Raw genomic sequence first — 11637 nt, 5'->3', positions numbered from 1 at the left:
CTAATGTACTAAATAATACTATTATTGTAAACGAAACTTGAACCACTTAGAATTAAAACATTGAATCTTGACACTAGACCATTGGACTATAAGCTTCAAAAAAAATTGTTACTTATGTACTAAATAAAAACAATCTTTACCTCATATAACCCGTTTTTCCGATTCTTCATTTGTTTGGCCACGTAACAGAACGGCTTGGTTTTGAGTTTTGATGACATGGCGAATAAAAAAATATTTTATTTTCTGTTTATGAAAACCCTGTTGCAGTTGCGAAAAAGGATGGATCGGTGGGGGCCCACCACGTAAAAAGAAATCCTTGAAATTTGGCGGGGGGTTTCATAACCGAATGTTTCTGCTTAAGACCTGTTCCCCAAAACGATGTCCGATTATATCTCAATTTCTTCTTCTCCTGATAGTTTTAGTTGATTAAAATCAAATCACTCAATTTCTTCATTTCATTTGATGTTCGTTAACCTAATTGCACCACCATGGATGAAGAATACGATGTGATAGTACTCGGCACCGGTCTCAAGGAATGCATCCTCAGTGGTCTCCTCTCCGTCGATGGCCTCAAAGTACGTCTTTCTCCAAATCATTTGTTGTGCGTATATATCTTTGAATGTATGTGTGTATGTATATGTGTTCAATTTCTCTTACTGAGATGCATTTTGTGGTTGAAATGATCAAATCAATTTCATTAATCTCGATCCTGCTATTCGTTGTTTGAAATTTTGATTCCGATTATTTGATTGTACTTTTTTACTGCTGCAAATTGATGCTGTATTCTGGTGCTCCAGTTCGTGGTATGAATTCATTTTCTGCTCCGATAAATTTTATTCTGTAATTGCTTTCAGCTGCAATTAGTATGTATATCGAGATTCAGCCTATTTTGATTACGTTCCTGTTCATGAACACGCTTTTTTCTGGAAGTTCGTCTTAACATAATACCGATGGTAACAAAACTAGACACGACGAAATCTAATGGCAAAACTAAAAGCTCATAATATACAACCCGACTTGTTCCTCAAGCTCTTCATGTTGAAATTCGTGCTAACCAGTAATTAGACTCCCATTGGATCCTGTTTTGAGGTGTGACCTAACAAATAGCTAAATGCTGGTCTTTTATGATCATTGCTTGTCTATTTTTACAGGTACTTCACATGGATAGAAATGATTACTATGGAGGCGAATCAACTTCACTTAACCTAAACCAGGTATTCTTAATATTATAAGTTTATAACTAAATAATTCATTCAAAACTTTTACTATTGTTTTTGTTATTCGTTTGACATTAATAGATTAATATGTATACTCTATAGCTCTGGAAGCGATTCAAGGGTGGTGATTCACCTCCTGCAGAATTAGGCCAAAGCAAAGATTACAATGTTGATATGGTCCCCAAGGCATGTGTAATTTTTTGAAAAATAATGAATACTTATTATGAGCAACCATCTTAAACTTATGTAAAATTGGTCTTTTTTGCAGTTTATGATGGCTAATGGTGCCTTAGTTCGTGTTCTAATTCACACTAATGTCACAAAATACCTTAATTTCAAGGCTGTTGATGGAAGCTATGTGTACAACAAAGGAAAGGTATATGAAAACCCCTTTAGCTTCTACAAATTGTAAATCATTCTAACTTGTAATCTTTTCAAAACTGGGAATTCTTTTCTTTCAGGTTCACAAAGTTCCAGCAACTGATGTTGAAGCACTTAAATCCCCTCTCATGGGATTATTTGAAAAACGTCGTGCTAGAAAGTTCTTCATTTATGTTCAAGACTACGATGATAATGATCCAAAATCAAAAGAAGGGTTGGATCTCAATAAAGTTCCAGCAAAAGATGTTATTTCGTATGATCTTAACCTCACCTTTTTTTTTTTTTCATTTATTCAATTATTTAACTTCATTGCTACTGTTTTATGATGTTTGACTTATTGTTTTATGTAGGAAAAAATATGGACTAGATGATAATACAGTTGATTTTATTGGACATGCATTGGCACTTTATAGGGATGACTCTTATTTGGATCAACCAGCTATAGATTTTATCAAGAGAGTTAAGGTGAAACCTTTTTTTTTTTGTTTTTTCACATAACAAAAAGATTACTTCAATATCTTTCATAACTTAAATTATGTTGTTTAAGTGTACTATGAATAAGATTGTTTTTATTTTCTCATTGTGTAATAGTATTTTCTATTTCCTGAATAGCTATATGCAGAGTCATTAGCTAGGTTTGCAGGAGGTTCTCCATATATCTACCCCATGTATGGACTAGGAGAATTACCTCAGGTATAATCAATAACAAAAGATTCGTTTATTTCATTATTTAATTTTGCTATTTGTATCTATTTAAATTTATCTGATAAATATTTTCAGGCATTTGCTCGTTTGAGTGCAGTCTATGGTGGCACCTACATGCTCAACAAACCAGAATGCAAGGTAATCCACAGAACTGGAATTCCAGATTCCATTCCATTCCATGGATGGAATTCAATTTTGTTACATTCCTTCAAATCCCATGTTTCATGATTCAATTTTATTCCATTCCATTCTTCCTTTTTCTACAAAAAGACCAAAATACCCTTTGTCATATTCCAATTCCATTACTTTGAAAACAGGTAGAGTTTGAAGATGGGAAAGCAATTGGTGTGACATCAGAAGGAGAAACTGCAAAATGCAAAAAAGTAGTATGTGATCCCTCATATTTACCCGATAAGGTATAAACAATAAATAACCCAAAATTTAATTTTATCAAACTTTTAATGTTACCTTTTTCACAATTAAAAAAAAAAAATCCATTTCTTGAAACAGGTAAAAGCAGTTGGCAAAGTAGCACGTGCTATTTGCATCATGAGTCACCCCATCCCACACACTAATGATGCCCATTCAACCCAAGTAATCCTACCCCAAAAACAACTAGGCCGCAAATCAGACATGTAATAATTACTTTTTTACCCCTTGATAATAACATATTTACAAATTTTCAAATGACTCTTTAAGTTTTTTCTTTAGGTATTTGTTTTGCTGTTCATATTCTCACAATGTAGCACCGAAGGGAAAGTTCATTGCCTTTGTGACAACAGAAGCGGAAACAGATAATCCGGAAACGGAATTGAAGCCCGGAATCGACTTACTTGGACCTGTGGATCAAATCTTTTTCGATACTTATGACAGATACGAACCCACCAACGATGGTGCTGACGATCACTGTTTCATTTCCACAGTGAGTATAATTACCATTTTACCCTTCGGAATCACCTATTCCAATTCCATTCTTGTTTGAATTACATTATATTTTTTTTTGTCTCAGAGTTATGATGCAACAACACACTTTGAGTCCACGGTACAAGATGTGATTGCCATGTACAGCAAGATTACCGGAAAGGTAAACTTTATTTATACTAATATGACATGACATGACATGACTTGACATGATCTGATATGATATACTGATACTGACTACTGTGTGGGTGGGTGATTGTACAGAGTCTTGACTTGAGCGTGGATTTAAGTGCTGCAAGTGCTTCCAATGATGAGTAGCAATAACGGGAGGGGGAGAATTTAATAAAAAAAATTTAAAGGCTTTTTGAATGAATAAATAAAATTAGGTAATTTCTTTTGAGTGTTTGAACTTTATGCATAGGAACACATCCAAGAATGTTTACTGTATTTGTGCAAATTTTGGTACTATTCTTAGATTTTTTTTATTTAAAATGGGAGAAAAATGAGTATTACACTTCAATATCAAGGGTTAATGTCGTAAATGAGTAACAAACTATTTGTTTTATTTTTATTTTTTCACAAAACATCATTAATTTAAAAAAAAAATGTTATTAGGAGGTAAGCAACTAAACTTTTTGTTCACAAAATAATATTATTTGAATGGTATTTTATGAGTAAAAACTTATACTATGCTACTCATTATGTTTTTTTTAACAAATAGTTTGTTACCTATTTATGTTTTTATTTATCAAACTATGAGTAGTTTGTGAGTTTATTGCTATGAAAAGAATAAAAAATGATGAATGTTGTACAACCATTGAAAGTATTGCATAAAAAAATATTGGGATAATCATAAAAATGACCACATAATTTTGTAGAAAAAATGTAAATGACCCAACTTTTATCCATTTCCCAAAATGACCATCAATTTGAAATTGAGACATTTCATATTGTGCATGGTAATTTTTTTGTTCTTTAGCATCATATAAATCAATTTCTTTCTTTAGCATCAAATAATTATCAAAAAAATATCTTTACCTCTTGAATCTGAAATGTTTTCTATCATTGATTTTTCAACTAATCAACAACTTTTTATACCTTGGTATTGTAATCTATTTCACTTTTAATATGTTTGTTTACAATTTTCTTGAATTTTAACAATAAAAAAATCAAGTATTTTCTTGAAATTTCAAAATTGTTATCGGATTCCGGACATGTTTTTGAAAATTTAGAACGTACTATTTTTTACTTCGTACATGATGTTGGTTGCGAAATCTTACATCCAATAAAAAGCTAGCTAGAAACAAAATTAATTTAACCCGAGATACAATTTTCAAAAAATGGTGATTGTTTGGTTAAATCCGAAAAAGGTTAAATCATTTCTTTATATTTTCCATAATGACGTGATTATTTATTTTATCATCCTAAAATTATTCCATGTGTAGAAGAAAGTTTTATAATGATCATTTTAGGTGACATTCCATGAAGGTTATGTAATTGATTATTAACCATCTCATCTAATAATTATTATTAGGATACTAAGATTATGTAAAGATTATTATCCATCTCATCTAATAATTATTATTAGGATCCTAAGTACCAATAAAACAAGATCATATACTATTAAATGATGTTTGTTAATCATGTTTCATTGATGAGAATATCTTATGATTTCACAAATCCAATCCAACCAAAATAAAACTCTTGGAACACTATTGAATATATCTTCATACAGATTTTGGTGAAATAACAAGTTCATACTATACAATATTCTTGAAGCATGAACTTTGAAGGAGAAGAAATTCTTAACTCTGTAAAAAAAAAACTTTTCACGAACACTAACTGAATACATCACTTTCATTTCACACACCCAAACTAATTGTCAAATGGACAACATTTCTTTCACACATTTCATCGAACAGCTTGTGTGCCTCCAACAAGAGTTCCCTACCCCATACACAAATACTAAAATGTGAAAAATTAAACAAATAAACAAGATCTTGGATCACTACACCTTCGATTCTTCGTGTAACCACTGAACTATGAATTAGAAGTAGAAGAAGGTCTAGTGTTTCTTTCTTCGTCCAGGGAGCTTTTCCGTAGCTAATCTGTATATCCAATAGACCTTTTTTCCCCCACATCACGAACACAAACAAAAGGAAACGTATTACTATGATTATTATTGGGAAATGGGAATGAGTAATCTTGTAAAATAAGAGAGAAAATTCGCGTGTACCAAAGCGATGACATGAGCAGCTATGAGAACAAGGACTATGAAGGGAACAACTTCAAGGATCCATGGCTTAATTGAGATTTGTTGCTGATTCAGATTCGCCATTGGAAATAGGGACTTGGATCAAATCAAATCAAGTCGTGAGATTTGAGAATTGAGAGCGACCCTCTTCCCGAGGATTTCTGAGTAGGTTATTCTGATTTCTGAGGGTTTCTACCACTTTTCCCAAACATAGCATGTTTTCATCAGCACCCCCTAGACTTACGCTTTTACATCATACTCACCTTCCACATCAAAGTGGGAGTAATGACCTTTGATTTTCATTTTGATATTTTTTTTTTAGTTTTGATTTAAATTTATTTTAAGGTAAGTATTTCGACCAAATCGATTTTAAAGAATTCTTTGGACTGTGAACCGAATCTAGTGATACACATTGGTTTTCACATACTCATACATATTGGACCGGTACAACCTTTATTATATATGATACAAGTCATCGAAAATAGTAGCGAAAGCTTTCAACTTTAATACCCTGATTTTGGGGAACCGTAACCCATTCAATATGGAACCAAAGATGATTAAATAAATTATAGCATAAATTGAAGTGCAAACTATAAACTACATGTTTGGAAAAAATCTCATGTTATTACCATATCAAACGAATGAGTTATTTATTTTTAAAGGTTTGATAGAATATAGATAAAAACCGATCCAATACATAGGAATCGTAGAACTGACAGGCTAAAAAACTGGAACAGAACACAGTCAATTAAAGAACCAAAAACCAGACCTATTGCATAAAACCAATATCGGTTCTGGTTTGGATCCGAGTCTGATCTTCATCAGTCTGAATGCTCACATGGTTACATCTAATTTGGTCTAAATTTTAAATTTTGTTACGAATATGGTTCACATATTTTATAAATCATTTTAAAATTATCTTTTACAAATTTATTTATTTTTTCAAATTTTCTGAAATTTTTTTTACAACGTTTACATTTTTTGTACATCTTATTTACAACCTTTTTTAAAATATAACTTACAATATTTTTTACAATATTATCTAAATTATTTAAAGTTTTTAATACAATGCTTTAAACTTGTTTTACAAAATTTTAAAAACATTTTTCACATGTAAAACTTGTTTTTATATATTCATGCAACTTTTTTAAACGAAACTATTTCTACATGTTGTAAAAAAAAGTGTAGGAAAAAGTTGTAAAAAAAGTTTAGAAATTATTGTAAAAAATATTCTAATCTTTTAATAAAAGAGTTTGTAAAAATTTATAAAAAAGTAAAAAAGTTTGGTATTAAAGTTGATGATATAAGCTTTATGGAAACATTATGTAAAAAAGAAATAAAAATGACTTCTATACAACTTATTTTACAAGTTTTAACTCAACTTTTTTTAAAATATATAAAAACGTCTAAAATTTTGGTTCTAAAGTTGATTATAAGTTGTAGAATCAATTTCTTTTACAAGTTTTTCTATGACTTATAATAAACTCTAAAAAAATTTATAACTTCTTTATAAACACTAGTAAACAAAGTTGTAAAAGAAATTGTATGAAAACTTTTATAAATAGTTTCCATAAGGCTTATAATCATCTTTAGAACCTTTTTTTACATCTTTTAAATGAAAATTCTCAAAATGTTACAACCCTCTCTCTCTCTCTCTCTCTCCCTCTCTCTCTCTCTCTCTCTCTCTATATATATATATATATATATATATATATATATATATATATATATATATTTATTTATTTATTTATTTATTTTATAATTTTTATAACATTTAGAAATACTTTTTGTTTAAAATAATTGTATCAATATGTAAAAAAGAATTTTTATTTGTAAAAACAATTTCATAGAAATTATAGAACATGTTTAAAACATTGTATTAAAAATTATAAAAACAAGTTTATTACCTTTTTGTAAATGTGTATAGAAAACCAATAAAAGAGATTATAAACATTATCTCTTTCAAAAAAAAAGATTATAAAAAACTTTACAAAAGCTTGTAAAAACACCTATCAGTTTTTTTAAAAGTCTTTAAAAGTTTTTATAAAAAGTCTTAAAAAAGGTAAATTTGTAAAGCAAAAAAAACTAGTTTTGGGATGAATTCGTAAAAAAAAAATTAAAAAAATTAAAAAAATTAAAAAAATAAATAAATAAATAAAAATAAAAAATTAAAAGTTGGGCCAATAGTGTAAGATTAAAATATGACATGCTTTAGTATAACAGATTGAAAAATAAAAACTCAGAGATTGTTATTTTTCTATAATATTTTTTGGTGTTTGTCAACTTGAATACATTTCCAATCATCTCTCTATTATTGTTTTCCTCATTTTTGTTAGACGAATATACTAATTTACGGGTTTCTAATCCAAATAATGTTATTGTTTTTTTTTTTTTTTTTGTACAATGTCGACCGAAAATGATGTTCAACTTTGAACTTGCCTTTCACGAACAATTTGCCTATTATCCCTTCTTTTATTTTAACAACAAACTTCTAATCTACTCATCTAAACTTTCTTTGTATCCCTTCTTTTATTTTAACAACAAACTTCTAATCTACTCATCTAAACTTTCTTTGTATGACTCTGTTAACCAACAAATGCAACACTCTTGAAGTCTATTAATGATCTTAATGGTATGTGAACTAGTGGTGTTATTTTTTTTGGGTTCAACACATTTGTATAAAGAGGTAATTTTATTTCAATGAAGATCCATGGATTGATTGGATTCTTTATTTAACAAAGCAAAAACCTTGAATAAATTATTGTCCCAAAAGGCCAAAACTCCATTGAAATAGACGAATGAAACAGTTTCATATAACAGCGGAAGAATTAAGAATATAATATCATTTATGATATGTTTCACAAACATAAATATTTATGTGACAATGGTTATAAATTATAAACTAGTAACACCAAATTGGGTAGAAAGATAAATAGTTACAATCAATGATTTCATGCCTTTTTTGACTTTGACAAAGTTTTCTTTCTTTGTGCAAGCATGTATCCATACAAATGAGGAATTCCTGCAACCAAAATTTGTTCGTTTTAGTTTTACAACAAATTAAATGGAAACAAAAGGCATCGAACACTCTTATGAACTTTGTGAGGATCAACAAAAAAAAAAAAAAAAAAGTGTTTTCTATGCAAAGATGATGTTTTTATAAGTCAAACGGTCAAACCTATGATGAGAGATTCTTGAGTGGGTTTACCTGGTAAGTAGATTGCAAACACCACAAAAGCAAAATAGAAGTAATCAAATGAAAAGTTCCATTTGTTGGGCATCCTTATCGAATACTTTTCAGATTCCTGAAAATACAAGGATAAAATCGTCATTAACTAAATACAAGGGTCAAATGGTCATTCACTAAATACAAGGGTAAAATGGTCGTTTACTCACATACTATTTCTTTGTTATTAATCATTGTTGATTTGTTTCTAAATAGAAGGGTAAAATGGACATTTACTCAAACAAGAGTAAGATAATGTTTCTTTTGTTAGTAAGCATTGTTTCTAAATATAAGGATAAAACGGTCATTTACTCCAACAAAAGTAAAGATACTATTTCTTTTGTTAGTAAGCATTGTTTCTAAATATAAGGATAAAACGGTCATTTACTCCAACAAAAGTAAAGATACTATTTCTTTTGTTAGTAAGCATTGTTTCTAAATAGAAGGGTAAAACGGTCATTTACTCTAACAAAAGTAAAGATAATATTTCTTTTGTTAGTAAGCATTGTTTCTAAATAGAAGGGTAAAACGGTCATTTACTCTAACAAAAGTAAAGATAATATTTCTTTTGTTAGTAAGCCTTGTTTCTAAATAGAAGGGTAAAACGGTCATATACACGAATTCCGATAGTTTATTTAGTCTAGAAACGAAAAGAAAAGAAATTACGACTTAATACAAAAAGTCAAGGAAAAAGAAAAGGGTAAAATGGTCAGTTTATATGGTAGTAGAAACAGAGGGTTGGGTTGTTACCTTCATATAAGGCAATGCATTATAGATCATAGCAATCTCACTTGAGATGCCAGTTGGATATAACACAAGAAAGGTGCTATACCTACACTCACACAACCAAAAGTTACAATTTTTATAATAAAAAAAAAAGTAGAAAAATAATAATGAGAAATAAAATCTTCAACTTAGTTGACCAAAGAATCAAGGTCAAACCTCAGCCATAACAGCCAGTAAGGAGTAGAACCAAATGCTTCCTTTGTCCCAAAGAAAGAGTATCGAATAATCTAATTATCAACACCATAAATATATGGTTACAAAATAATAAAATCATTTATTTTCTTTTTTCTATTTCTTCAAGCTCAAATATTTTTTTTTTACCTCAGTGATACTCCAACTAATGACCAAAGAGCTAACAATAGGATGTGTTTGAACCTGTCACAATCAAGTTTTTTTTTTTTTTTCTCTCAGTAAAACTTTAAAAAAAAAAATGAGAAGAATTAACTAAAAGGAAGAAAGTAAGTGACTCTAACCTCAGGAAAACTATAAAGGATTCCCCATACTACATACAATCTTGAACTTATTTGAGGCAATGTTGCTGAAATTGGGGATCTTACTAAGCCTTTTTCATGCCAAAAACAAAGTAAAAAAAATAAGAAATTTATACTTTCTTGAAATTTAAATTGTGGAAATGAAATATGAAGTCATAGCTTATCAATGAGTAGTATAGAACTTACCTACGACACCATGTAGTATCTGTTTCAAAAAAGTAAAGCAAACAAGAAAAGAAAGAAAGATTAGTAAAATACACTCACAATGAATTCATAATCAGAGTTTAAGGATGAAGATGATGATGATGTAACTATGCAATGTACATCCATGGGCCATGATTCAAGTACTTTTGATGTCAATTTACATGAAAGAAACTCTAACCCTAAATCAGACCATGTAACATAAGTATCTTGAGAAATTAGATTGATCCATATGAAATAAAGGGGAAAAGAACTAAATACCAAATCTTTTTGAAAGAAACAGGTTGATCTACGTAACCAGAAGGGGGAAAAGATGTATCGAACCCTAATTGTTAAAGCAGATTGTCTTAATTGAGAAAAGAAAGGGAAAGATTTCCGATCCATTTTTACAGAGATCATGTTCGAATTCAATGACGAAGTTAATAAATAGATTTCAGTTGTGACCTACTTTTTTCCAAAGATGTATATTATGGGAAAGCGAAGACTTAGACTGTAACAAAGCTTTACCATCTTTAGAAGTTCAAATTTTCCCACTCCAATTTCAAACCCATTTCGTAGGAATCGAAGTATATGTATCATATAAACGCTAGATCATTGAGGGTTTTAGAATACCTCTAAAAAGGCAGCAGATTGAGCTAATAAGAGCGGCTTTTCGATGTTACTGTAAACCTGTTCATGCCCTGATTCCTTTAGAGTTTTCAAAGCCAAGAACAATACTTGAAACCTAAAATTCGAGAAAACAGAGAGATGAATAAGATATGAAGTGAACAACGATTAAGATCGGAAAAAAGATAAAATTAGATTGTAAATCTGAACTTGCCATCCGGCGAAGACAATCCAGTTATAAGCGATGAGATAGAATCGCCTGAGAAGGGACAAAACCCCTGCCATTGTTGAAGTCGCTTGCGTGGAGTGAGATGAGAAATTGAGAGTGAAAGAGAGATTATAATAGGCGGTTGGATTAATTGGAGCAAATTGAAATTGAATGGCAAAAAAGTAGTTTGTTGAACGAACAGATGGAAGTTGTAAATGACATTAAATCTATTTAATTAGGTAGGCAGATGGATCCAACTTCTAGGTGTAAGTAACCCTCCCATATTTTATGTTTTTCTACTAGAATTACTTAAAAAAATTATATTATATTTTAGGCTAATTTACTATAAACTCTTGGTTTTAAATTATATTATATTTTAGGCTAATTTACTATAAACTCTTGGTGTTACCTTTTTGATAAAAATAATAACAATAATAATAATAAGAATAACCGGCCTCAAGAAGGAGGGAGGAGAAATAAAATGTAGACAATCTTTCTGACTGTCACATAGATGACCATCGGCATGTTCGTCAACAAAGACATGTAGATGAGGCAAAGAGGGAAACAAAATGTCAAAGTTAGCAAGCAAAAGATGAAAAGAACATGGAACAAGCGTATAAACCTGAAAACCTACAAATGAG

The 11637-nt window shown here is 29.9% G+C and overlaps 2 protein-coding genes and 1 long non-coding RNA gene across 3 annotated transcripts; 1 reads left to right on the top strand and 2 right to left on the bottom strand.

The window, feature by feature from the left end:
* The first annotated feature begins 335 nt into the window (after positions 1 to 335).
* On the top strand, positions 336 to 3716 carry LOC145029104 (guanosine nucleotide diphosphate dissociation inhibitor At5g09550-like). The gene is made up of 13 exons (XM_078977726.1): positions 336 to 575; positions 1152 to 1214; positions 1320 to 1403; positions 1486 to 1593; positions 1679 to 1851; positions 1949 to 2063; positions 2211 to 2291; positions 2379 to 2441; positions 2621 to 2719; positions 2814 to 2938; positions 3015 to 3225; positions 3313 to 3387; positions 3489 to 3716. Exons 1-13 carry the CDS (start codon positions 489 to 491, stop codon positions 3540 to 3542), a joined length of 1338 nt encoding a protein of 445 aa, XP_078833852.1. The 5' UTR covers positions 336 to 488; the 3' UTR covers positions 3543 to 3716.
* Positions 3717 to 4926: 1210 nt separating this feature from the next.
* On the bottom strand, positions 4927 to 5785 carry LOC145029103 (uncharacterized). The gene is made up of 2 exons (XR_013676376.1): positions 5461 to 5785; positions 4927 to 5349 (listed from the first exon to the last, which is right to left on the bottom strand). It is a non-coding gene; the product is annotated as an uncharacterized LOC145029103 (long non-coding RNA).
* A 2521-nt stretch (positions 5786 to 8306) lies between these two features.
* PAS2 (Protein-tyrosine phosphatase-like, PTPLA) lies at positions 8307 to 11195 on the bottom strand. Its single transcript, XM_078980297.1, has 9 exons — positions 11003 to 11195; positions 10795 to 10906; positions 10168 to 10186; positions 9964 to 10052; positions 9812 to 9865; positions 9647 to 9717; positions 9455 to 9536; positions 8687 to 8783; positions 8307 to 8500 (listed from the first exon to the last, which is right to left on the bottom strand). Exons 1-9 carry the CDS (start codon positions 11071 to 11073, stop codon positions 8430 to 8432), a joined length of 666 nt encoding a protein of 221 aa, XP_078836423.1. The 5' UTR covers positions 11074 to 11195; the 3' UTR covers positions 8307 to 8429.
* Positions 11196 to 11637: the final 442 nt, after the last annotated feature.

This window comes from Lactuca saligna, chromosome 2 (assembly GCF_052625555.1).
Source record: "Lactuca saligna cultivar CGN05327 chromosome 2, ASM5262555v1, whole genome shotgun sequence".
In the NCBI taxonomy this organism is placed as follows: domain Eukaryota; kingdom Viridiplantae; phylum Streptophyta; class Magnoliopsida; order Asterales; family Asteraceae; genus Lactuca; species Lactuca saligna.
Note: the sequence above shows the minus strand (reverse complement) of the source record. Positions and strands in the feature narration are given on the sequence as shown.

What these genes read in the sequence shown, in the direction of transcription:
- LOC145029104 (XM_078977726.1), top strand. Translation starts at nt 489, where the DNA reads ATGGATGAAGAATACGATGTGATAGTACTCGGCACCGGTCTCAAGGAA. An exon ending in ATGTGTACAACAAAGGAAAG is followed by an intron (nt 1,594 to 1,678) that starts GTATATGAAAAC and finishes CTTTTCTTTCAG; the next exon opens with GTTCACAAAGTTCCAGCAAC. An exon ending in CCAGCAAAAGATGTTATTTC is followed by an intron (nt 1,852 to 1,948) that starts GTATGATCTTAA and finishes TGTTTTATGTAG; the next exon opens with GAAAAAATATGGACTAGATG.
- PAS2 (XM_078980297.1), bottom strand. Translation starts at nt 11,073, where the DNA reads ATGGCAGGGGTTTTGTCCCTTCTCAGGCGATTCTATCTCATCGCTTAT. An exon ending in TCCTTTATAGTTTTCCTGAG is followed by an intron (nt 9,866 to 9,963) that starts GTTAGAGTCACT and finishes TGATTGTGACAG; the next exon opens with GTTCAAACACATCCTATTGT. An exon ending in TACTGGCTGTTATGGCTGAG is followed by an intron (nt 9,537 to 9,646) that starts GTTTGACCTTGA and finishes GTGTGAGTGTAG; the next exon opens with GTATAGCACCTTTCTTGTGT.